Here is a 27,269-nt window from a genome sequence, read left to right as displayed (position 1 = left end):
GCTTAGGTATACCGTAGACTTAGTGAGCCGTATGATAATGCAAACTGCAGATCACATGGATAGCAGTATGGTGCAGTACTGTACAACCACCATTTTGGATGTTTCATAGCAAAAAAAGCCGGCCATTCACAGGAAGTGAAACTACATTAGTGAGTTTGCCATGGCAACAACAAACTACAAGCAGGAATGTTTCTGTAGTGTTCACTTCCCCTTAACTTATAGTTTGTGATGTGAGGGCCCTACATTGAAGTGAAGAGGTTTGTAGTACAGTATCCAGCCTCCCTTGAAAGCTCCTTGTTACTGATAGTGTGTCATCAGTGTTTGATAAGTGTCTCCTGGAGGGGTTCGTTTCCTTGATGGCTCATAATCCTGGCCATTGTAGAATGTGATCGTTAGCTAATTAGCTCTTAGCTAATTATTATGTGCATCAGAGCGTCTTAATTCATAATTATATGGCTTCCTACTACCATCATCATCAATCCTGTCCCTCTGCTCCTTTGCTCTGTCCGGCGTGTGTGTGTGTGTGTGTGTGTGTGTGTGTGTGGTGTTGTTTGGTGTGTGTGTGTGTGTGGTGGTGTGTGTGTGTGTGTGTGTGTGTGTGTGTGTGTGTGTGTGTGTGTTTCATACAAAATATAATGTGTGTGTTTCATACATTGTAGTACATGTATGATACACACACTCCTCCCTCTCCTGGCCCCTACTGTGCCCCCCTCAGTGGTAGTCCCTGTGGGGGAGCTCTCCAGCCTTGACCACCCAGTCACCCCACACTTCAGCACTGTTACAATAAAAGACACACGTAAACACACGCCTAGGGCCTACTAGGCAGACAGATAGAGGGGGAATCTGCATCATTCACACAGCCTCCGTGACACCCCAGATACCCTCCTCCACTCCCCAGCACTCACACAGCCACAGAGGTGAGGCCATCTCAGCAGAAAGGTAAAAATAGCCCTWGCCAAGGTTAGTGGCCATTTTGGGCACTCTGAGATGGCATGAGTAGTACACATCACCCACAGAACCTAACATCGCTGTAATAATAGACAGTCAGCTATTAAACTCAGACTGAACMAGCACTGGTGATGTCACTGGGTTCTTCCTGGTTCTTTACTGCCCTCAAGTGTTTGGATTTAGCTGTGTTCCTCTATTATACAGTATGTGTCAAGGTAGTGATAGTAGGCTATGATTATCCTTTACCCCCCCCCATCTCGGCACCACAGTGTTCTCTCCTCTCTGTTAGTGTTTGCTACAGAGTAGTGTCCTCTGTTTCACACCTCTCTGCATTACCTTTCTCATCCAAGTAGGATATTAGAGATGAGCAGATTGTCTTCCGCTCCTAAAGGGTGTCTCTGTGCTCCAATTATATTTGAAGAAAATACAGCATGCGGTATGAGAAGAAAATTATATGATTTAATTAAATATATTTTGGATACAAATAATGGAAAATGTTTTAGTCACTAAAAGAATATCCCTCTATACGGGCGGGTAAAAGAATATCCCTCTATGCGGGAGGGTAAAATAATATCCCTTTTTACGGGAGTGTAAAATAATATCCCTCTATACGGGAGTGTAAAATAATATCCCTCTATACGGGAGGGTAAAATAATATCACTCTATACGGGAGTGTAAAATAATATCCCTCTATACAGGAGGGTAAAATAATATCCCTCTATACGGGAGGGTAAAATAATGCATGGTCATTGAAGCATTAGTCATACTAATTCAATCAAATCAAACAAATATATAAATAAACATTAAAAAAGCTATTAACAATTGTTACATAAAAACCTGACTGTTACACTTCAGAATGGTAAGTAGTTATACAGCATTTTCCATAACTTTGTCTCTAAGAAGTGCTAGTTTACGGTAACAACTAAGCTAAAAACTATGGATTTGAACCACAGTTGAGCGTAGATTCTCTGAATAATAGAAACCACAGCTGGGGGCAACCCCACAGCTAGCAGCTTACCAGCACAGTATTATACTAACATTTTACTATACAGTTATGTCCTATGTATGCATTAATGCATCATTCATGTTGTTAAGAATGCATTCATTAGAATATATAACACTATACAAGAAGCAGCTTCAAGTAAGTGTTACGATATTATATAATGTCATATTATATTATACTGTTCTATATTACAGTGTATATCATGTTATATTTTATTATATTTACACTTAGTTTCATCTTATATGCTATATATTTTCAACTGGCTTCATGCCATTGTTAACCAGTCCTGGTCCTGCTTGTTCACCAGAGCAGTTTTCTTCRTCCGCTGACCAACATGGTTGTTCTCCAACCTTAGACACAGAACACAGTAAGACAGGCTGGATCAGGAAACATGGCTATTATACAATCCTGTACCTACAATTAAAATACAGTGGASAAAAAKCTCAGAACAGTGTTACTTTAGCAATAGTTACAATATCACCTGTCAGACATGGGAGGTCCTCCATTCATCTGAGGAGGTCCTGGACTCTGTGCACCAGRAGTCACTTCCTTAGTCTCATCGTTAACCCTGTTGGAGAAATAAGACATCAACATTCACATTCATGATCCACCAKWATACTGTCCCSTAAAGAGAMAGAGGCTAACATGAACMGTGGGAAAATGGGGTTGGTGACATTATACCCAATGAGTTGTGGATGTATCAATATGTAGTCAAGTTTACCTGACATCATCATTGATCCACCACAAGACAAACGTTATTACATGACCCATTGTGAGATTACAGATGTAGGATCTTAATTTGATCACTCTTTTGTTGCTGAGCATTTTGCTGCACAGCAGGAAACGCAAACTTGTAGTGTATTCAACGTTTTAAAAGGCTTCTAAAGTTGGTAATTTCCACTTTAAAATGACCGATTTGATTTGCCCTCATGAAAAATGTATCAACCCACATAACAATTCACATTCCTGTTGCTGCAGGATTATTTTCCTGCTGTAGCAAACTGACTCAAATGAAGATCCTACATCTGTATCATTCAATGAAGATCTATCAAGGTATTCATCATGTGGTAAAGTTTACCTGGCCTTATGGTTTCCATTCACCAGAGGAAATCCAGCATGTCTCTTCTGAGAGAATTCAGTATCTGTTCCCTCACTGCCCATTGGCTGAACGAACCTCTCGCTTGGCTCAGCTCTCTCTCCTTGACTGCTAAACATTTTTTTAACATGCATGAGCATTTACCATGCTCATTAGGTATTACAGGTTTTAGAATATAAGGATCATGTGTTAAACAAACTGGTCCTTCATTGAACCTGTGGGATCAATGACTCATGGGATCAGCWCTGACTGAGGATAATGAGACCCAACCGGTAATGAAGTAATGAGGSTCTTTCTCAGAGAAAGGTTAACCTGTTCACAAGATGCCCATTCAGCAGAGAGGACTCAACATGTGTCTCCTGACTGTGTGGTGGCCCCCTCTCCTCTTCCACCCCATCCCCCTGGTCCCTGATGGTTCAAAGGGACAAATGCAGTTATAGATTGAGGAAGACATGAAGTATAGTAGGAGCATAAACATTACATTCAATAGATAGGCTGTCTAACCTGTCAACGACAAGCACAGATCGGAGAGACTCAGCGTCCTCAGCAGCTGGATCATCAGGATCTCCGTTGTCCCTTAGAGAAGTTAAAACAACAACACGTCTTMCTTCTTGCTGCTCTAAGCTGTTGTCTGGCATGATAACTGATATTTAGTMATGTATCATGAAACACTTCAGCACATTAAACCACGTAACTACTAAAAATGTCCTCATGTTGACTGAGTCTGACTCACCTCTGGTTTTCCCTGTTGGTGTTAAGGTAGTCCCGACCCAGCCGAGCTAGCTGTGCAAGAGGAAATCTGATGTGGTGTGTGATGAACAAAGGAAAKGTTGCGTTCAGTCCTAARTCATAAGTTTATCCTCTCTGAATTAACTTTGGACAGCTCAGCTGACTGGCTGTACACTCTGAGCACTATTGTTGCTGCAGGTCATGAAAGGTACTCACGGATGTTTGTTTCTCCAAGGAATGTAGCCATATCTGTACGCTAAGAAACCAGCAATGCCCAGCAGCAGAACCAAGAAAACCAGAACACCAGCTGAAAAACAAAAAGCTGTCTTTGTTGAGATCCTGTTAAACTGTGCTATAGAAGTATCATGTAAAGGAACAAAACATGTCATGTTTTGATATACAGTTGAAGTCGGAAGTTTACATACACTTACATAGGAGTCATTAAAACTCGTTTTTCAACCACTCCACAAATGTCTTGTTAACAAACTATAGTTTTGGCAAGTCGGTTAGGACATCTACGTTGTGCATGACACAAAGTAATTTTTCCAACAATTGTTTACAGACAGATTATTTCACTATCGTATCACAATTCCAGTGGTTCAGAAGTTTACATACACTAAGTTGACTTGCCTTTAAACAGTCTGGAAAATTCCAGAAAAATTATGTCAATGGCTTTAGAAGCTCCTGAAAAGGTACCACGTTCATCTGTACAAACAATAGTACGCAAGTATAAACACCATGGGACACGAACAGCCTGTCATACCGCTCAGGAAGGAGACGCGTTCTGTCTCCTAGAGATGAATACTTTGGTGCGAAAAGTGCAAATCAATCCCAGAACAACAGCAAAGGACCTTGTGAAATGCTGGAGGAAACAGGTACAAAAGTATCTATATCCACAGTAAAACGAGTCCTATATCGACATAACCTGAAAGGCCGCTCAGCAAGGAAGAAGCCATGCCCAAAACGCCATAAAAAAACCAGACTACGGTTTCAACTGCAATGGGGACAAAGATCGTACTTTTTGGAGAAATGTCCTCTGGTCTGATGAAACAAAATAGAACTGTTTGGCCATAATGACCATCCTTATGTTTGGAGGAAAAAGGGGGAGCTTGCAAGCCGAAGAACACCATCCCAAACGTGAAGCACGGGGGTGGCAGCATCATGTTGTGGGGGTGCTTTGCTGCAGGAGGACTGGTGCACTCACAAAATAGATGGCATCATGAGGAGAAAATATGTGGATATATTGAAGCAACATCTCAAAGACATCAGTCAGGAAGTTAAAGCTTGGTCGCAAATGGGTCTTCCAAATGGACAATGACCCAAGCATACTTCACAAGTTGAGGCAAAATGGCTTAAGGACAACAAAGTCAAGGTATTGGAGTGGCCATCACAAAGCCCTGACCTCAATCCTATAAAATATGTGGGCAGACTGAAAAAGCGTGTCGAGCAAGGCCTACAAACCTGACTCAGTTACACCAGCTCTGTCAGGATGATATGGGACAAAATTCACCCAACTTATTGTGGGAAGCTTAAGGAAGGCTACCCGAAACGTTTGACTCAAGTTAAACAATTTAAAGGCAATGCTACCAAATACTAATTGAGTGTATGTAAACTTCTGACCCACTGAGAATGTGATGAAAGAAATAAAAGCTGAAAGAAATAATTGTCTCTACTCTTATTCTGACATTTCACAKTCTTAAAATAAAGTGGTGATCCTAACTGACCTAAGACAGGGAATTTTTACTAGGATTAAATGTCAGGAATTGTGAAAAACTGAGTTGAAATGTATTTGGCTATGTTTTAAGTAAACTTCCGACTTCAACTGTATAATAAATAAACAATTATAAAGACTAACAGAAAATACATTCCATACAAACTAAATAAAGCAGTTAGTATTACAACTTAGCTATTGATAGCAGCAGATATACTGTAATATCATAATACTGTTAGTGTTGTTAATGCAGACACACTTTCAGAGATTTTCAAACTAGTGCAATAAATGTAGATAAAATATGAAATAGAAGTACTATTTTAAGAGCTTTTTTCAATAAAAAACTATACTTTCAAGAATGTGGATCTGCAGTTCTGTAAGTCCATTATTCATTTTTCCAATGGCAAGAAGTTTGCAACTTGTTTAAGCCACAGATGAAAAGTCATTTTTCCAACACACAAGAATAMATTTATTTGCAAAGTAAGTTGTCAGCAACCTTATCTTGTCTGAATCAAGCGCAGTATTCAGCATTTGATTAAGGAGGTAAAGGCTTGGGTACTGTACCAGTGGAAGCTCCTCAGAGGAGGAAGGGGAGAACCATCCTCCTCATAATTTCATATTAATAAAAATATTTTAACCTTCAAAAAGTGATTCTTTTTAGATAAAACTATACTAAATATATTCACTGTTTTGCAATGAAGTGAATATATTTAGTATAGTTTTATCTAAAAAAGGATCACGTTTTGAAGGTTACAATATTTTTATTAATATGAAATTATATTGAATGTGTCTGTCATCTTGATTACTAAAATGTATCTCGACCTGTGCACCTACATTGTAAACTTTCATTCATATGCTAGGTTGTAGCAAATTCATAAAGGCTATAGGGAAAATTAGAGTATCATGTAGGAGCCTAAATCTATCGATGTTACATTGAGCTGGGTGAATGGAATATGAATGACAGTCATCCAATATGCTGTAATAGAAATAAGGCCCATACAAATGTTTATCGTCCTCCCTCATCATAAACAGCACCAACCGCCACTGGATTGTACCAATACTATATCTAAATGATCTGAGTGGCTGTATGAATAGAGCGCCAGAAATCCATTAGCTTATTGCAATGCCAGAATAAATGGAAAAAAGTACTTTCTCTGTCTTACATTTCAGGCAATTTGGTGTCTGGGAACATACAGTTTAATTCAACAGAGGTAAGCTAACACATGAACATTCATTTGTAGTTAGTCTCCTTAATATTGGGACTAGTGAATGGGAAGTGGATCTTATTACAGATCTCAAGTCATACCTTCTCATCAAATTCCGTGCCTAAGTCATTTCCCCACATCCTTTGAAGTGAAACAAAGGAGGATTCATAATGTTTGGATAATGTACAATACATCTTAGCATGTATTACTTGCTAATATAGATGTGGTTATTAATTCTTAACTTCTGATAACTGAGATCTCAGCTTTAATTCTTTGATAAATATAAAGATAACATTTCTGATTTGAGGGCACTTAAAACAAATGTGTACCAGTGATGTTATATTCGGGATGGATTTGGATAAATCCCTTCATTGTTTTTAATCCACTATGGAACAAGTCTGCGAACCTCCTATGACCCAGCGGGCACCAATTATGAAGGCCGACTTTTAAGAACACATTGGGCAACAAGAAATAGGAGCATATTTAAAAAACGGGTTTGAAATACCCAAGTGCTTTCTACAGTCTGCCTATGCCATTAATGTGTACTTACTGTCATCACAAATATGATGAAACTGATTCAGAGGTAAAGGATGGCTAGATTGATATTCAATCTGAACCCATAGGGAGTCATATCTGCCCAAAGTCCCAGACAACAATTTGTGAGTTTGGGCTGACCARTAGTAAAGTTGGAAATTGGGCAGACCCAGACCCCATACTCAGGTTTGACCATTATTATGTTTATCCTCCCATCATTGTTATGGGAGAGTGGACCAACGGATGAGGTCTTTAATTTTGCTAAAGAGGTGAGTGACATTCTGGTTGCTCCTTTTTTAATTGATAGGCAAGGAGCTTACTTGGTTATCATTTTCATATGTTTTTGTCTAACATGGAACATGTTATCATTGATATGGCGAGTTTGTTAAAGATTTAGTTTGCTTCACGATTTACATGCCTCCAATTCTCAGTAGAAAACCTTTTGTGCAATTGTTCGCATCTCTCTTAATGTCACACAACTTCTCACTGTTATTTTTCTTAAATGAGGTATATGAAATAATTTTACCACTTCGGGTGGGTTTTGCCACCTCCCATACAGTGGAAGCATTTAAAATACAGTAGGGTCACTATTATCTTGTATGTGGGATTGTAATGTAACAATCCCACAATGCATTTCTGCTCTGAAATTTTTATCTGCCATTAGAGATGTATTACGTTTCTAATTTCTGGATAGAGGAACAAAGCTGCTCAGGTTCACAGATAAATATATTTTGGCATGATTGGATAAGTCAAACGTACCAATAGAGCAACTGTTYACAGCAGATAGCTTTTGGGAAAAAATAAGTAGTCTATTCTGGAATATGAGTTGGGTACATTAGAAAAGTATCATCTTTGGCTTGAGGTTTGATCTCACGCCAGACATCAACTAGTCCACATTCTGAACCCAGAGTGTTCAAAAACTCTTGCTGATTTAGTTAGGGGTTTGTTTGTCTTATCGCATTTGTCCATAATAGGCTTCAGAAGAAAAAGAAGAAGAAGCTGTGGTGACAGTAGAATGTCAAACAAAAGAAACAATATGGAAACACTCACCAGTGATTTCCTTTGTGTGGCTAGTGACTTTGGCTTTGTCTCCATTTCCTGAGTTTAATCAGAGAGTAAAGTCATTTCAATTGAATATGTACTTTATTACAGATGGAGATGCTATAGACAGTAATGAGCTGTCTTTATATTAGTTAAGAGTACTTACCTGATGTGTTGTCCGAGGTGTCAGTCAGATTGTCAATCAGATTGATAGTTGTCACAGCCTCATGCTCCCTCTCTACAGACAAAGATCAGACAAAGAGGTGATATTAGTTTGCTAATATTAGAGTACTCACCCAGTCGGATTGTAAATTAAAATGTCAGTTGAATTGTCAGTYTACGTTTTTTACATTTTAGCAGACGCTCTTATCCAGAGAAATTAGCGTTAACTGCCTTGGATATGTGTACCAATATGAAAGTGCAAGAAGTTTAAAATGAAAGAAAATAGGAAAATCATTCTTTACCTGTAACAATGTAATGCAAATGGCACTCCTCAACCTTGCCCTTAAGAGAAGACACAGGGGAAGTAAGTATCTCTAAAATTATTTTCTACAATCGAATCATCTCAATTGTGTGAAATAATAACAGGACTCACCTGGAGAACATGAAAGAATGTGAATGACAGGTTCAGGCATTCAGAGAGGATGACAGCACTGTTGTTCACTCTTATCACCTTATCAGAAAAATTWGCTTCAAAAGGCTTGTTCATGCCACGGTAGGCTATTGGAGTCTGTGGGAAAGCACATAAGAAAATAAAGAATTGAATTCAGGTTTGAATCAAAAAGCCCTGTTTTGTCATACAACACAGTACATATTATCTAAAAAAATACCAACATATACAGTTTGTGTCCTGATTCTACACCCTTTTCCCCAAAGTGTACACTTGCACACTTCCCGCCATTGTTAAAAGCATTGGAACGGGTGTAAACATTCGCTGCAGGGACTTTCCAACATTGTGAAATCCATGTCGGGAAGTTTGCAAGTGTGCACTTGGGGGAAGGGTGGAGAATCAAGACAAGGTCTGTAGTACAAATCCTGAATAAAACCATAAGATCACCACTAACATTGTTTGAGTACACCTCAATTCTAGATCCAGCCGGAGTTTCATATAGGTACAGATATCCATTTCCTGTCCTCAAATCTTCACACCTGTCCATTTTCATGATGGGAGAGCATGCTAAGTAAGCTACAGAAGAAGACATTCATTTAGTACAACTTTCTATGTAACATTACTTTAATGTTACTAACAAACGTCCCTAAACACAAACACAATGAAATAGAGATAGACTGCAGCTTCCAATGTTTGAGATCCTAATACAGTTAAACAAATCACAGGTACAAACAGGTTGTGTATGAGGCTAACGGGTTGCTAGCCGACCTCGCCCAGGTGACACAATAAAGTATGAGAATGTTCTGCCTTCAGGGAGTTTTATAGCAATGTAGCAATGTTAAAGTGCAAATACTGTTACAACTTAGTCTTTACCTTGATACTGGAGCACCAAAAAAACAACCCGGCTGAATGGATACATTTAGTCTGTGGTCTGTTTAGAGCTGCCTCTTGCTTGCTGGTTCTGTAAAACAAGTTTCACTTCTCTTCTTTCTGCTTCAGTAAGTTCCGTTTAGAAAACAGGAGGAGTTATAAGTGACTGTATCACCACAGTTTCTAAACCTTGATACGCAACATCGCGGGAACGCTTGCTAAGCAGACTAAGTAGACCAGGCCGGGGATTCGGGTTTGAGAAGTCAATGAGAGAAGAGAAAAATTCTTCCTTAGCTGTTAATTTTCTCGAAATTCAAATGCACAACCTAGATTTGAGCCAATGTCTTAAGTATTTCAACATGTTATTCCTCCAACTATTTTCATAAAAAATGACTTTATATCAAAAGAGTGCCTTTGATTTGGCGGCCTGCACATGGCGCGGGACGACCGTTAGACCCGATGACGTGTTTCTGTGCATGAGCTYAGCTAGCCAACGTCGCCATRACATCACCTTCAAGTGTGATCAGGGATTTCTGTTGAAGAAGCAATTTTAGCCTATCTTCATACTGTACTGTCTTTGGTATAACTTTCTCAATAGGTAACTGATATGGGCTGTACCTTTATTTATTGTGCCTCGTTGCTCAAAGTGTTCAAAGTTGTGATTTATAAAGACATGGAGTTAGATGAACACTACGTGCACAAGGACATTTTGATTTGAATAGGTAATCAAACATGCAAAATATTTTAAAGGACTTGGTGTGAAGTTGTAGTTATAATCATATCACTCCAATTGCAACCTTGGTTTGATTTACACATCTACACCCTCAAGCCAATGGAATACTGGAGCTCCAGGGTGGGATAACCCCTCACCCAATGCCCTGTCTCTTATACCGAACAAAAATATAAATGCAACACACAACAATTTATTAAATTGTTAAAATCCTAAAATACTTTGATCAAATGAGGGCCAGTCTTTTCAGTCTGTGTTATGGAAGTGATGGGGGCTGTTTCAACATAAACAAAACGATCTCCATTGGAGGAGTTTGTGAGTTGACCCTTGTATCTTATCATGTGCCTTTCACCCTCCCCACCTCCTTGCTTCAGCCAGAAACTCAGTCACAACACTATCAACTGCTGATTCAGGTGGTTTTTTAATTGTAACTTGAATTGAGTTCTGGTCAGCCATGCACGACTTCAAACTGAAAGGATTGTTCTCTTTGAACTCAACATGTTTTCCTCTGACTGTTATTCCTCTGATCAGAAGCTTCCCCCTTGCTTCCTTCCTGAGAAGGTATATTTGTAAGTCGCTCTGGATAAGAGCGTCTGCTAAATGACTTAAATGTAAATGTAAATGTATATATGCCAGAGTGCACGTGGTTTGGATGAATTTCATGTATGAGACTGTGGTAGAGCTCCTCCTCCTTGATGGTGTTGGCTATGGCCTCCTCCTTTGTCAGGATTTCTCTCTCCATGATATAAATAGGTCAAACCTATGAGGCAATTCGTCCCACAACCTTTCTCCAGGTCCCATTTTTCTAGACATCGCTGGAGAAGACTTGGAACTGAAGCAGCCATTCTGATTTGATCTTGATGTATTGTGTTAATGTGTAAAGTCATTTGTTTAACTTTGAAATGTATCAACAATAATATTCAGCATTATACAGGGAAAGTACTTCTTACTGAAGATTTGATGGATGGTTGATCCTCAAATAGATATTTACTGGATTCTGTGTTCTCCAGAAGTCGAAGCTTTTTAGTTGGGCTGAATACTGGACAAAACATGTATATACTGTATCTTTCCGGACCTTACAGGCCATCGGTCGATAAATCCAGGAAAGAAAACCATATCAAAACATACATATGGGTTATAGGCTACATGATACATGTAACTCTGATTTGAAAAAGTCACCCAAAAATTCAAGCACCTTTTCTTGCCTTATAGACTGCACACGCTGGGCATCATTCACAAGTGATACTATTCTCTCCCATCAGACTATTCTCAATTTAATCTTGTCTTTACATTAAAACCTGTTGGGGACCAGGGGTTGCTATTTTCACTTTTGGGGAAAATCGTATGATTTTTTTAACGCGCCTCGTACTCAATTCTTGCTCGTACAATATGCATATTATTTTACTATTGGATAGAAAACAGTCTCTAGTTTCTAAAAACGTTTGAATTATTTCTCTAAGTGAAACAGAACTCCTTTTACAGACCATTTCCTAACCGGAAGTGAGATTTCCAAAAGCGAACTCTCTCTTCAGGAGCTTGTCTATAAAAGGCATGTCACTTATGACTGTAAACACGTCATACGCCTTCGCCTGGTGTCATGCGGAAGTGAGAGCTGAAATCAGTTGATTATCTCGATCAGGGACTGAACACAACCTCTTGGACTGGATGACGCTGCTGCTACTGGAAGAACCATTTTAAAGGTGAATATGATCTCTGGCTTCGATTTTCTTTGATACATGTCACAATATCATCCTAAAGTATGTTTTTTCAATATAGTTTAATTATATTATTGAAATTTATTCTGGACTTTAGAATTGCGTTCAGAAACGAGAGGCTAGCAACGCACGGCCAGTGTGCTTGCTAATCTGAGGGAAATCGTTCGTTATGGATCCAAATAAAGTCGGTTCTGAACAAAGGACCCCTTGGAGAACATTCTGATGGAAGATCCACAAAGATAAGGACCCAATTTGGGATGCTTTTTCATATATATCTGTCGAACTGTGCTATGCACCGTTTGACTAGAATCAATGCTGCTGTGTGCTAGCTATTGTAGTAGCTAATATAACGATATATTGTGTTTTCGCTGTAAAACACTTCAAAAATCGGAAATATTGGCTCTGTTCAAAGATCTTATTCTTTCATTAGCTATCCACCATATATTGTTCTGAAATGTTTTATGATGTGAATTAGTATTGACGTTGGTGTCTGTATTTTCTCTGGCTACTGCCGTGCGATTTCTGACTGTAGCTGTGATGGTGGCTATGATGTAGCAGTAATGTAAAACTGATTTATAGCTAAAATATGCACATTTTTCGAACAAAACATAGATTTATTGTGTAACATGTTATAGGACTGTCATCTGAGGGAGTTTTTTCTAGGTTATTTAGGTTGGTTCTAGGTTGGTTCTAGGTTAGTTAGGTTAGCTACTTGCATGCTACCGTTGCTGTGAAAAATGTCTGTCTGTCTTTTGTATTTGGTGGTGAACTAACATAAATATATGTGTGTTTTCGCTGTAAAACACTTCAACAATCGGAAATATTGTCTTATCACAAGATATTTGTCTTTCATTAGCTATCCACCATATATTTGTCTGAAATGTTTTATGATGTGTAATTAGGTAGTTGGGTCTTTATTTACTCTGGCTTACCCGTGCGATTTCTGACTGAGCTATGATGGTAGCAGTAATGTAAAACTGATTTATAGCTAAAATATGCAATTTTTTGAACAAAACATAGATTTATTGTGTAACATGTTATAGGACTGTCATCTGAGGTAGTTTTTTCTAGGTTATTTAGGTTGGTTCTAGGTTAGTTAGGTTGGCTTGTGCATGCTACCTGCAGCCTACTTGTGCTGTGAAAAATGTCTGTCTTTCTTTTTTATTTGGTGGTGACTAACATAAATATATGTGGTGTTTTCTCTGTAAAACATTTAAAAAATCGGACATGTTGGATGGATTGACAAGATGTTTATCTTTCAAATGCTGTATTGGACTTGTTAATGTGTGAAAGTTAAATATTTCAAAAAAAAAATTTGAATTTGCCGCTCTGCCTTTTCAATGGAATGTGGGAGGAGTGCCGCTAGCGGCACCCCTGGCCTAAACAGGTTACTAAATAATATATATATTTTAAATTAGTTTTGTGATTTAGAATGGGCCATTATCATGCCCCTGTCAGAACAGGGGCATGGTAAGAAACACTATGCACTTGAATTGCAAATGGAGGACACTTTTCGCACAGTTCATTGTCATGCCAGCCAGGTGGGCTACTCAACGGTCAAGTGGAATTTGACTGCAACAATTGCTTGTCAGAGATGCAATAATATTTTAAATGGTTGAACACAGTTTTGCCCATTAATAATGACTATGATATTGTTTCAACTATTTCATGTTTTTAAGCTTAATAAGAGAGTGTTACTGTACCACACAATGATCACGTGGACTCACTCACCTGGGAAGAGCCAAGTCTGAGTGTTGTCATGGTTGGGGTTTTCATTGTCGACATCCTGCTTCACATCATCTTATAAATAAAATGAAAGACATAGTTAATGACATTTATAACTGAGAATCATTTGATGACTACCCAACAGAGAACCAGTGGAAACAACAGCTCTCCTTCAATATAATCTGCTCTGTTGTTACAGAGGAACACTCACCTGCAGTTGTATTCTGACTGTCAGGCTCTTTCTCCAAAGGCTTCTTTGGCTCATCTAGAACAACACAATATATATATATATATATACACTRTGAATATGTGAAAAAAACACGTGTCCTCAAACTTGAAAAACAATATACACATCTCACCTGGTGCACCAGACACAATGAAATGGGTCAAATGCTCCTGAAATATGATAACATCAATATCAAATTATTAACATGCAACTGGAATGTTTGGTCTGGTATTGTAGTTTACAAGGTAACTATACATAGCCTAAACTGCAGTGATAAATAGCCATACTCACAGACCGATCACWTATGGCAGTGTGGTCTACGTTGACACACTGCAGGAGGGTGATGCAGGAGTAGCTGACATCAATCACATTGGGTGCATGTGAAGTGTTTTTGTGTCGGCAAAGTTCAGCAAGCCACGTAGACGTCTGTGGAAGAAAAAATACAAAAGCAAAGTTAGACATCTATCACTGAAAAACAACATTCTACATGTTTGAATACATTTGTCATTAAACTGTATCTACTGTCTATATTTTTTTATTTTATTTAACAATGCAAGTCAGTTAAAGAACAAATCATTTTTTACAATGATGGCCTACCGGGGAACAGTGGGTCTTGTTCAGGGGCAGAACAACAGATTTTCACCTTGTCAGCTTGGGGATTCAATCCAGCARCCTTTAGGTTACTGGCCCAACACTAGGCTACCTGCCTCCCCTGAAGTGTGAAAGACAGTCCTATTTCTGATTCTACAGTAGTCTGATAGTGAAGCCTGTGAACCATATTGAATCCCCAGTTTGAAAGTTGTACCTCATATGTAGTTGTAGTCACGAGAGTCTTGTGAGATACAATAAACAGATATCTTACCTTATTGGAATCCACGGATTGCCACGCCACACATATAGGTTTCTCCTTCTCCTTTACACAGTATTTGTAAGCATTTTCAGTTCGGAGGCTTGCACAACTAACGTTCTTGGTTTCTTCTCCACCCCAACAGCCTGCAGAGAAAAGGAGGAAGAGATCATGTATGTTGAAAAACAATTACCACAGCCTTCTACAGCACATATCTTTATTTACTGCTGTTGAAGAGATACAAATGTCCAGAAGAAGCAGCCTGCTTTACAAAGACAATAGCATATGATCATGTTTGCATCACTATTTGTAGCCACATATAAAGATATAGTTTGCGAGACATCTCACAACCAAAGAAATACTGTAACAGTGCTGGTACTGTAGCCAACGCCCAAAAAAGGCTTTACTGCCAACGCCATATTGTAGAAATACTAGTTGAGGGAGAATTTGTATTTTGCAATATTTCTTTCCTGAGAATTGTAACTTTTCCAAGAGAACAGCAAATAGCAAAGAGATAAGCAAACACTCAAGACATCGAAAAAGCTAAACCAACTACACAAAATATGTGTCAGGAATTCCGGGCATTGGGGAGACTAAAACATATGAAACGTCAGCAGCACCCAGAAAAAATACAAAGCCAAGACAATGTTCTTACCTTGAATTAACAGGGGGATTGTCAATAAGAAACCAAATAGATAAGAAATATACATGGTGGCCCCTTATTCCAAACAACTTATTGCTAAGTGCTGAGTTTCAGTCTGTCGGTGAAAAGCAAACCAAGGCGGGAAAGACTTGTTGAGTCATAAATGGAAGTTMCGTCACAAGGAGGAGCAAGAATAAACGCATCTCGTTTGTTGGAGAAATATTGTAACTTTTTGTGAACATGAAACTAGATTTTTTGTCTACAACTTAAGGCAGTCAAATTAAAAAGTCTAAATATTTTCAATAAATGTTCCTTTCCCCCATGTAGAGCCTCCAGTAGGATGACAACTTGACCTGATTCCTACTGGTGGGGCAGTCTGATAATAGTGTTATGCTTTATTGCACTGTAGGTGGTGCACTGCGATGTGTCTATGGTGCAGAACTCATTACTAGGTCCATATTACCTGTCTCCTGCCCACATGACCTGTCTAGAAGGTCACAAGGTTAGTAAAAACTCAAGAGTCCTGCACACAACACTTCTGACCACTAGAAGGGGCTGTCGTTGTACTGTAGGAATGAARAACATGGTTTGTTGAACTGTAGGGAAAAGGGGGATACCTAGTCAGTTGTACAACTGTACACCTTCAACTGAAATGTGTATTCCGCATTTAACCCAACCGCTCTGAATCAGAGAGTTGCGGGGGGGCTGTCATAATCGACATCCATGTCTTCCGCGCCCGGAGAACAGAGGGTTAACTGCCTTGCTCAGGGGCAGAACGACAGATTTTTCCCTTGTCAGCTCGGGGATTTGATCCAGCAACCTTTCGGTTACTGGCCCAACGCTCCACTAGGCTACCTGCTGCCCCATTTACCTCATGTTAGATAACTTTACCTCATGGTAGATAACTTTACCAAATGATAGATAACTTTACCTCATGGTAGATAACTTTCCCTCATGGTAGATAACTTTACCTCATGGTAGATAACTTTACCTCATGGTAGATAACTTTACCTCATGGTAGATAACTTTACCTCATGGTAGATAAGTTTACTCTGGGTAGATATTTTACTCATGGTGATAACTTTACCATCTTGGTAGATTAACTTTACCTTGGTAGTAACTTTCATCTTGGTAGATAACTTTCCTCTTGGTAGATAACTTTTACCTTTGGTAGATAACTTACTCATGGTAGATAATTTATCATTGGTAGATAACTTATGAGATACTTGTGCTCATGGTAGATAACTTTACCTCATGGTAGATAGCTTTACCTCATGGTAGATAGCTTTACCTCATGGTAGATAACTGTTCGAATGATTCAGCGGGTAAAGTGATCACAAGCAGTTAGCGTTTTTAAAATGTTTATAAAGATGATGAACACTCTAGGTTGACTGTGACATCTGACCCTCAGTGTGTGGAGAGTGTGAAGAGAATATCATTATTACAATCACGTGGTACATTTCAGAGTGGGATGAAATAGGAAAACATCAGAAACTCATCATCCATACCATACTGTACCATACCGTGCCATACCATCATTGGCTCCTGTATGTTACTGGTGAACACATCAGACATCCCACAAAGACAGACATACAGTCTGTGTACATGATCACATCAGCAGCTACTGTAGAAACCAGGAGCATTAGCGTGGCACGTGTGTGTGTTTGTGCCTGCATGTGTGTGTGTGTGTCTGCATAAACTTGAAAAACTGAAAACGAGTGACACAAGACTAAATAAATCAGAGTTTGATCTTTCCCTTTCCACCAGTGTCTCATTTGAAGAAAACACGACCACAAGCTAGAAAGGAATGTTTTAATGATAGAAGGAAAGCAACTCATTATAATATTAATAAGCGTTGTACCAGTAACTGAAAAGTCACTGGTTTGAATCCCCGAGCCGACTAGGTCTGTCGAGGTTTCCTTGAGCAAGGCACTAAACTTGAATTGCTCCTGTAAGTCACTCTGCATAAGAGCATCTGCTAAATTACTAAAATATTAATGTATTAAATAAAACAAGTTGTGACCATACACAAAACTGCAGAACAGCCTTCCTAAAAAGTAGATATGACAATAATTTGGAGGTTTGTTCATACAAATACATGCAAAAAGTTTGTTACAAATAATACAAGAGAGTATGAGGGACAATTGTATCCATCAGACCTGAGTCGTTCATTAAACAATAGTCTTAACTCACTTCCTTGTATTGCAATGTATGAGCAGATCATATCAATCCAACAGTCAAAATGCATAGTTTCCCATCGTGCAAAAAAACAGCAGTTTTACAGCTAATTTACTGGAATTAATGTTTGCATGTCAATATGATATCTAAGAGAAGTGACTTACAAAGTCAATGGGGCCAACCATCATCAAATTGATGATGATTACACAAGTTTAGGTAGCTGGTGATAAAATGTACTTATCTAAAAAATGTTAGCTGACATGGGCAATTGAGCGACTGTCAGTGACTGACATGACAGAGGAAACTGCTGATGAACAACCACATTTTTAATTGCACCTTGTGTATTCTACTATTCTAGCTGTCAACAGTAAACGGGGTCCGCAGGCCGCCAGTTCCTCCCTGAGATAATTATTAGAATCAGGTGTGCTAGATTAGGGTTGAGTGGAAACTACAGGACAGTAGTTCTCCAGAAACAGGGTTGGAGAGCCCTGTTCTATAGAGACAGAAACTATATGACCATAGCAACAGCTGAAGACAGTGAGACTATTATTCAGTGGTTGATTACAGATCATCAAAGTAATGTGAAAGGTTTACCTGGCATCACGTCGCTCATTCTGCATCAGAGGAATGGAGTTTGGTTCTGGAATGCCCTGACCCGCTTCCACTTCTCTGTGCCTTGGTTGCTAAAGATAAGATATTACATTAATGAGAAATTAAGATAATGTTGATAAACAACAGTAACTTGAATGGCCGACAAGTCTAGAGTTTGTAAGTGGCCTGCAAGTTCCAGGCTTTCTCATGCTGTTGTGACCTGCTAGGACCCATTGGTCTGACTTAAACCCTAGTAGTAAGACAGAGAGAACTATCTCATAACTAACATAAACCTCTGCAACAATTCTAATTGACTTAAGACAAAAACAGTTATAAAGCTGTTATAAAAACAGTTATAATAGGATACCACTGCTGTTTTCTTCTCCAAGTTTGTACACACAAAAAAACACCAAGACAACAGCAATGACAGCACGAAAGCAACAACACCAACTGAAAAACAAATGTAGTCATCAGATGTTGACATATTCACACAATGAAAGGTTTTAAAATATATTGGTAGTATTGTTTTGTTTCATTTGCTTAATACAGAGAAGCTGTGTGATAGATTTGCTTAAACACTCATCAATGATTTTCCAGATCAATCAGGTTTAAAAGGTTCACGTACGATGTTTTCAATCACTGGATTAAGGAACTGAGTTTCTGTCTTGAAGGAGGGTTTGTTTGTGACATGTATCAAGAGTTTGCATTAAGGTGAGATTATCTGCAGCACATTCTTCTGAAAGCCATGTCAGTGACAGAGGTTATACTCACATACACAGGATGTCCTTCTCTGTGAAACCGGTAATATAAACTACTCACACCTAGATGATTTCATCATTCATGTTTCACAATTCATCAATGATTTTTGTCTGAATGGCTCATTAGGGGGACTTTTCTCCACTTCTCCTAATTACATCTCCATATCAGCCTTCTTTTCGCAGGGTTCCTACTCCAGTCTAATGGGGCTTGTACTCTGTTCAGATTTACTGTCATTCTCATACGAGGAATGAGTGATAGATTTGGTAAACATCACCATTTTTCCAGGTCAAACTAGTGTCACCACGGTTTGCATCAGGATGTCTTCATCTATAATGGATGATTAGAGAGAATAAAGTCATTTCATGACATAATCAATCAAATACTGAACAACACAGAATAATGTGTTATGTAGTCTTTCCCTTAGTTTAATTTCCAGGCAGGCTTCCAGAAAATAAAACATTAAAAAACTAATTCTCAAGGATTGACATTGCTACTCACCTGGATGATGGTTGAATTAAAGTACTGTTGTCACAACCTCATCCTCATCTCTACAAAGGCCAGACAGAGGTTCAAAGTGTACAGAATTCAAAATTAATGAATATGATTTAGTGCTTTTCTATAGTGCCTTGAAAGATACTTGAATGATGGAAAAGAGGATGTCAACTATCTACTGTGACAATGTAATGGAACATCTCTCCTTAACTGAGGGTTCTCGCCATTAGACTCATTCCAGCCTTCTGCTAAGAGGGAATGGGAGGGTATTGTTTCATCAGTTGCATCCTAACAATAGCGGATTAAAACCCATAAATAAAAAGACAAATGTGAAGATGTTATAATCAACCTCTAAATAATGTAAATTACAGAGCCACCTTGTAGCGTCACTGTAAATGAAGTCATGTCAATTTGGCATTATAGAGGGTGATTGAACTGTTGTTCATCGTTACCACTCATTCTTATCAAATTCCATTGGCTTGTGCCCTCCACGGTTGCAATGGCATCTTTGGAAAGAAGACAAAAAACTATTAAAGTTGGAAAAAGGCAAGTCAAATGATCAGTATGGAATATACAGTGCAATGGCGAAAGTATTCAGACCCCTTCACTTTCCCACATTTTGTACATTACAGCCTTATCTAAAATGATTTTTTCCCCTCATCAATCTACACCAATGAAAAAGTCAAGGGTCTAAATACTTTCCGAAACGCACTGCATGTACTGAATGTAGTGATATTTTTGAAGTCAAGTAATTCTGTGTGGGATTGCATCTATCTCTCCTGCAGTAGTTATTCCTGTGATAGCGCTAACTAAAACACAGATAATACCCCTATATTGTTGTACACCGCAATGTCAGATACACCTGGAATGCTGAATAGAACATGTATCTACCATCCTGTTCGTTCAAATTTCCACAACTAATCCCCAAGTACATGCTAAGGATCAAGGTAGTTTTATTTAGGACAACTTTCTGTGATTATACTAAGTCACTTCCAAATCCTTTAGACAGAAACAAAATGAATATAGATAGAGACTAGGTTTGAGATCTCGATCAATAAATAAGAATAGATCAAGTTTGTTGTAAGAAGCGGATAGCGCTCAACAGGTCTGACTTCTGACCCTGACGCAGTATTTAGCCAGAAGTGCGTCTTCAGAGAAATAGGGAAGCGTTGAAATTAATTCTACAATAATTTGTATTTTACTTGATTTCGACAGCGTAGTGGATAGACTGCAAAACAGCCAACAAAAAACCCACTTCAAACAAAAACATTTTCAGTCTTGACATGAACACATCCACCTCCACGCTCAGTGAAATCGAAAAGAAATAAAGCATTCTGGTTGTTATATAAGCGAGGAGGAGGAGTATTGGTATTAGAACGACCTCCAACCCCTGTCTCTTATGTATGTAAATAATACTGTAAGTCTAAAACCAGAGGACATTCTGCCATGTGACCGGCGATGTATAGACAAGACATCTATATCAAATGTTACCTGAAGCCTCATGACAATAGAACACTTAGCCAGTTCAGAGAATACATACTGTTGAGTTACAGACATCACACAAACATACACATTTACCTGAAAGATCATGAGCCTGGACTTGTGTGCGTGTGTGTATGTGATGTGTGAGCCGAATGTAGTATATGGTCAAATATGGCATCTGGCATAGTAATACTTTGCTTCATAAGGCATTACACATCCTGGTGATAATGCTTTATGCAGTTATAGATGTTCATGTGCAGTTATTAGCACCTATGTTGTGCATCCTGATGCATTATGAATAGAAGGTGTTATTAATGCTCCTTTAATGCATTATAAAGAGAACATCCATATGAAGTGTTACCTGTTTTAACTGACCAATCATGATTTCCTATGAAAGCAGTGGTTTAAATAAAGTCTGTCGTAGTATCTTCTAGATGCTAAAATGGAACATTAACTTTCTTTACTGAAAGTAGGATTACAGGTGTGTGTTAAATGGGACAAATTATGCAAGTTATTTTAACTGACATGCTAACTCTCAATTCAGAAATAATGAATACTTCCTTCAGTAAAATAGAGCTTCTTAGACTGGGCCCTGTGATAATGAGGCCTACTCTAAATAATGCCTAGTCAATGTTTAGCTATTTGACATGTCCACAAGACATTGAGACCTCATGACCTTGGATATGTCTATACTAGAGAGGTTAACGTTTTAAGCATCTTTTCATGTGTATGTTATATATATAATTGCTTGCATGTATAGTATACAATAGTAGTGTATGATCTTATTTCATATCATTTCATATATAATGTTGTATAGCTAATATGTGACTTGTTGTATCATAATCAGTCATATGTCGCACACTCATTTTCAGATAATAGTAATTAAACATTTAGATAACATATTTAAATTATTATTTTCTAAAAGTCTTGGGCCGTTTTGGAATTTCAACTGATATCACTAGAACACATGTCCTAACTTATCCAGGTTACAGCTGTCACATAGAGAATTAACTTAATAAACTGCTTAGATTATAGAAAATCAGTAAAAGACACTTTTCAGAATGTGCCTTGGGGTTGACATGACTGATTATGATGAAGCAAGTCACATATGTGTATCTTATAATATGTATATTATATAAAGTATTACTGTATCTTATCATATGGTGTTAGGTTCTCTTTTGTTATACAAACGTCCACCGTTTGTTAGTTCTCTTCTTGACTCCATGTCATTTGTTCCTTTGTCCTTGGGAAAAACACAAGAGTTACAAATATGTTGGAGCTAAAAGACAACGAGCCCCGTCATTTTAGATACCAAGCCAAACAGTTCACCAGTTGTCAGAGGACATTAACAGTACTTACTATTAACTCAGGAGGTTTGGTGACTTGGTCCTTGTCCAWGGCCTGTTTGTCCAATAGAGCAGTGGTCTCCTCWGCAGCTCTGTTAGACATKGGAGGTCCTCCATTCATCTGAGGAGGTCCTGGACTCTGTGCACCAGAAGTCACTTCCTTAGTCTCATCGTTAACCCTGTTGGAGWAATAAGACATCAACATTCACATTCATGATCCACCATAATACTGTCCCCTATAGAGACAGAGGCTAACATGAACCGTGGGAAAATGGGGTTGGTGACATTATACCCGATGAGTTGTGGATGTATCAATATGTAGTCAAGTTTACCTGACATCATGGTGTCCATTCACTAGAGGGGGTTCAGCATGCGTCTTCTGACAGGATTCAGGGTCTGTTCCCCCACTGTCTGCTGGCTTCCTGTCCTGCCCTTCTAGCACGCCTTCCTCTCTTGGGCTCCTAAGGGTGATTATTACATGGATAAGATTTTAAGGATCTCGACTGGGAAGGATACAAATGTTCTCCATTTCCATAGTCTACATTACAGAGGACTGACAGGTGATTAGTCATGTGGTACAGTTTACCTGGCATCTCCATTCAGCAGAGGGTTGTCAGCGCCTGTCTCTTCATTGTCCATGGGCTGCCTGCTCTCCTGTCCTGGCTCACCTCCTTGGTCACTGAAAGTGAGATTATGATGAGCATGACTGAAAGGATTAGCAAGGCAAACTGATCCAGGACAGAGTAGACTATAAAGATGTAATAGAGGTATTCTAACTAACCTGGGAACAACCACAGCTTCAACAGTCTCACCGTCATCAGGCTTTCTGATGTCTCTGTGATAAAACATGTACCAAAGGTTCAGTCAGATACCCACAGGTACAAGTGGAATCATCTACGATACATTACACCACAGTCAAAAATACACCAGTTCCCCTTCTGGCTTGAATATGTTATGTCTTGCCTGGGCAGGGCTCTAAAGGCAGGGTCTTTGCTGAAAGTTGTTGCTTGCCAATAGACATTACTGGTATTTAGAAATGCCATGCGGATCTATTGAGTAATTCTTCCTTCACATTCTATATCAGGGCTTTCCAACCCTGTTCCTGGAGAGCTACCCTCCTGTAGGATCTCTCTCCAATCCCAGTTGTAACTAACCTGATGCAGTTTGCAGGGATGGGAAACTTTGATGGGGGCCACAAAAATCCGAACTCATTATGAGGGGTTGCAGTGGCTAGTGGGTCTGTGTACCCACATTCATACCCACACATGCAGTCAGTGCCGGCCCTAAGTAGTCATTTCATGCTATTCTATTCATTTTCCCATTCGTGGTCAAAAAACAGCAGTTTTACAGCTAATTTACTGTAATTAATGTTTGCATGTCAATATGATATCTAAGAGAGAGTGACTTACAAAGTCAATGGGGCCAACCCATTCATCAATTTGATGATGATTACTACAAGTTTAGGTAGCTGGTTAAATAAATGTACTTATCTAAAAAATGGTTAGCTGACATGGGCCAATTGAGCGACTGTCAGTGACTGACATGACAAGAGGAAAACTGCTGATGAACAACCACATTTTTAAATTGCACCTTGTGTATTCTACTATTCTAGCTGTCAACAGTAAAACGGGGGTCCGCAGGCCGCCAGTTTCCCGTCCCTGAGATAATTATTAGAATCAGGTGTGCTAGATTAGGGTTGGAGTGGAAACCTACAGGACAGTAGTTCTCCAGAAACAGGGTTGGAGAGCCCTGTTCTATAGAGACAGAAACTAATATGACCCATAGCAACAGCTGAAGACAGTGAGACTATTATTCAGTGGTTGATTACAGATCATCAAAGTAATGTGGAAAGGTTTACCTGGCATCACGTCGCTCATTCTGCATCAGAGGAATGGAGTTTGGTTCTGGAATGCCCTGACCCGCTTCCACTTCTCTGTGGCCTTGGTTGCTAAAGATGAGATTATTACATTAATGAGAAATTAAGGATAATGTTTGATAAACAACAGTAACTTGAATGGCCGACAAGTCTATAGTTTGTAAGTGGCCTGCAAGTTCCAGGCTGTTCTCATGCTGTTTGTGACCTGCTAGGACCCCATTGGTCTGACTTTAAACCCTAGTAGTAAGACAGAGAGAACTAGTCTCATAACTAACATAAACCCTCTGCAACAATTCTAATTGACTTAAAGACAAAAACAGTTATAAAGCTGTTATAAAAACAGTTATATAGGATACTCACTGCTGTTTGTCTCTCCAAGGTTTGTACACACAAAAAAACACCAAGAGCAAACCAGCAATGACCAGCACGAAAGCAACAACACCAACTGAAAAACAAAATGTAGTCATCAGATGTTGACATATTCACACAAATGAAAAGGTTTTAAAATAGATATTGGTAGTATTGTTTTGTTTCATTTGCTTATACAGAGGAAGCTGTGGTGATAGATTTGCTTAAACACTCATCAATGATTTTCCAGATCAAATCAGGTTTGAAAAAGGTTCACGGTACGATGTTTTCTAATCACTGGATTAAGGGAACTGAGTTTCTGTCTTGAAGGAGGGTTTTGTTTGTGACATGTATCAAGAGTTTGCATTAAGGTGAGATTATCTGCAGATTGCACATTCTCTTGAAAAGCCATGTCAGTGACAGAGGTTATACTCACATACACAGRATGTCCTTCTCTGAAACCGGTAATATAAACTACTCACACCTAGATGATTTCATTCATTCATGTTTCACAATTCATCAATGATTTTTGTCTGAATGGCTCATTAGGGGGACTTTTCTCCACTTCTCCCTGAATTACATCCTCCATATCAGCCTTCTTTTCTGCAGGTGTCCTACCTCCAGTCTAATGGGGAGCTTGGTACTCTGTTCAGATTTACTTGTCATTTGCTCATACAGAGGAATGAGGTGATAGATTTGGGTAAACACTCACCATTTTTCCAGGTCAAACTAGTGTCACCACGGTTTGCATCAGGATTGTCTTCATCTATAATGGATGATTAGAGAGAATAAAGTCATTTCCATGACATAATCAATCAAAATACTGAACAACACAGAATAATGTGTTATGTAGTCTTTCCCTTAGTTTAATTTCCAGGCAGGCTTCCAGAAAATAAAACATTAAAAAACTAATTCTCAAGGGATTGACATTGCTACTCACCTGGGATGATGGTTGAATTCAAAGGTACTGTTGTCACAACCTCATTCCTCATCTCTACAAAGGCCAGACAGAGGTTCAAAGGTGTACAGAATTCAAAATTAATGAATATGATTTAGTGCTTTTCTATATGTGCCCTTGAAAGATACTTGAAATTGATGGAAAAGAGGAATGTCAACTATCTACCTGTGACAATGTAATGGGAACATCTCTCCTTAACTGAGGGTTCTTCGCCATTAGACTCAGTTCCAGCCTTCTGCTAAGAGGGAATGGGGAGGGGTATTGTTTCATCAGTTGCATCCTAACAATACGGGATTAAACCCATAAATAAAAAGACAAATGTGTAAGATGTTATAATCAACCTCTAAATAATGTGAAATTACAGAGCTCACCTGTGTAGCGTCACTGTAAATGAAGTTCATTGTCAGATTTTGGCATTTATAGAGGGTGATTGAACTGTTGTTCATCGTTACCACCTCATTCTTATCAAATTCCATTGGCTTGTTCCCTCCACGGTTGGCAATGGCATTCTTTTGGAAAGAAAGACAAAAAACTATTTAAAGTTGGAAAAAGGCAAGTCAAATGATCAGTATGGAATATACAGTGCATTCGGAAAGTATTCAGACCCCTTCACTTTTCCCACATTTTGTTACATTACAGCCTTATTCTAAAATTGATTTTTTTCCCCTCATCAATCTACACACAATGAAAAAGTCAAGGGGTCTAAATACTTTCCGAACGCACTGCATGTACTGAATGTAGTGGTATTTTTTGAAGTCAAGTAATTCTGTGTGGGGATTGCATCTACTGCTCTCCTGCAGTAGTTACTTCCTGTATAGCGTAACTAAAACACAGATTAACTTACCCCTATATTGTTGTACACCGCAATGTCAGATACACCTGGAATGCTGAATAGATACATGTATCTACCATCCCTGGTCTTCAAATTTCCACAATCAATTTCCACCGAAGTACATGCTAAGGATGTCAAGGAAGTTTTATTTAGGACAACTTTCTGTGCATTATTACTAAAGTCACTTCCAAATTCCTTTAGACAGAAACAAAATGGAATATAGATAGAGACTAGGTTTGAGATCTCGATCCAATAAATAAGAATAGATCAAGTTTGTGTAAGAAGCGGACTAGCGCTCAAACAGGTCTGACTTCTGAGCCCTGACGCAGTTTATTTAGCAGAAGTATCCGTCTTCAGGGAGAAATAGGGAAGCGTTGAAATTAATTCTACAATAATTTGGTATTTTACCTTGATTCTCGACAGCGTAGGTTGGATAGACTTGCAAAACAGCAACAAAAAAACCCACTTCAAACAAAAACATTTTCAGTTCTGACATGACACATCCACCTCCACGCTCAGTGAAATCGAAAAGAAAGTAAAGGCATTTCCTGGTTGTTTATATAAGCGGAGGAGGAGGAGGTATGGTATTAGAACGACCTCCAACCCCTGTCTCTTATGTACTGTAATATAATACTGTAAGTCTAAAACCAGAGGACATTCTTGCCATGTGACTGGGATGTATAGACAAGACATCTATATCAAATGTTACCTGAAGCTTCATGACAATAGAACACTTAGGCAGTTCAGAGAATACATTACTGTTGAGTTACAGAC

General features: G+C 38.7%; 2 protein-coding genes across 4 annotated transcripts; both read right to left on the bottom strand.

Moving 5' to 3' along the window:
* Positions 1 to 1,537: 1,537 nt before the first annotated feature.
* LOC112076977 (uncharacterized) lies at positions 1,538 to 15,780 on the bottom strand. Of its 2 annotated transcripts, none has more exons than XM_024143597.2 (18): positions 15,646 to 15,780; positions 15,006 to 15,136; positions 14,435 to 14,569; positions 14,277 to 14,313; positions 14,129 to 14,182; positions 13,924 to 13,992; positions 9,332 to 9,453; positions 8,863 to 8,997; positions 8,732 to 8,771; positions 8,434 to 8,505; positions 8,277 to 8,324; positions 3,993 to 4,083; positions 3,781 to 3,846; positions 3,552 to 3,623; positions 3,360 to 3,455; positions 3,030 to 3,158; positions 2,433 to 2,519; positions 1,538 to 2,301 (listed from the first exon to the last, which is right to left on the bottom strand). In XM_024143597.2, exons 1-18 carry the CDS (start codon positions 15,698 to 15,700, stop codon positions 2,217 to 2,219), a joined length of 1,524 nt encoding a protein of 507 aa, XP_023999365.1. In that variant the 5' UTR covers positions 15,701 to 15,780; the 3' UTR covers positions 1,538 to 2,216. The 2 variants fall into 2 exon arrangements, with proteins under 2 accessions (XP_023999365.1, XP_023999366.1); XM_024143598.2 differs by having other exon boundaries at positions 3,030 to 3,155.
* A 6,109-nt stretch (positions 15,781 to 21,889) lies between these two features.
* Positions 21,890 to 27,062, bottom strand: LOC112076976 (uncharacterized). 2 transcript variants are annotated; one of them, XM_024143595.2, is made up of 13 exons: positions 26,904 to 27,062; positions 26,508 to 26,620; positions 26,035 to 26,172; positions 25,829 to 25,901; positions 25,646 to 25,699; positions 25,418 to 25,471; positions 24,718 to 24,802; positions 24,340 to 24,429; positions 23,263 to 23,316; positions 23,068 to 23,160; positions 22,814 to 22,942; positions 22,495 to 22,660; positions 21,890 to 22,378 (listed from the first exon to the last, which is right to left on the bottom strand). In XM_024143595.2, the coding sequence occupies exons 1-13, from the start codon at positions 26,989 to 26,991 to the stop codon at positions 22,292 to 22,294; spliced, it is 1,224 nt and encodes a 407-aa protein (XP_023999363.1). In that variant the 5' UTR covers positions 26,992 to 27,062; the 3' UTR covers positions 21,890 to 22,291. The 2 variants fall into 2 exon arrangements, with proteins under 2 accessions (XP_023999363.1, XP_023999364.1); XM_024143596.2 differs by having other exon boundaries at positions 25,829 to 25,898.
* Between the last annotated feature and the right edge of the window lie 207 nt (positions 27,063 to 27,269).

Source organism: Salvelinus sp. IW2-2015, unplaced genomic scaffold (assembly GCF_002910315.2).
Source record: "Salvelinus sp. IW2-2015 unplaced genomic scaffold, ASM291031v2 Un_scaffold4173, whole genome shotgun sequence".
In the NCBI taxonomy this organism is placed as follows: Eukaryota; Metazoa; Chordata; class Actinopteri; order Salmoniformes; family Salmonidae; genus Salvelinus; species Salvelinus sp. IW2-2015.
The sequence above is the reverse complement of the archived record's forward strand: the minus strand, read 5'-3'. Positions and strand labels throughout refer to the sequence as shown.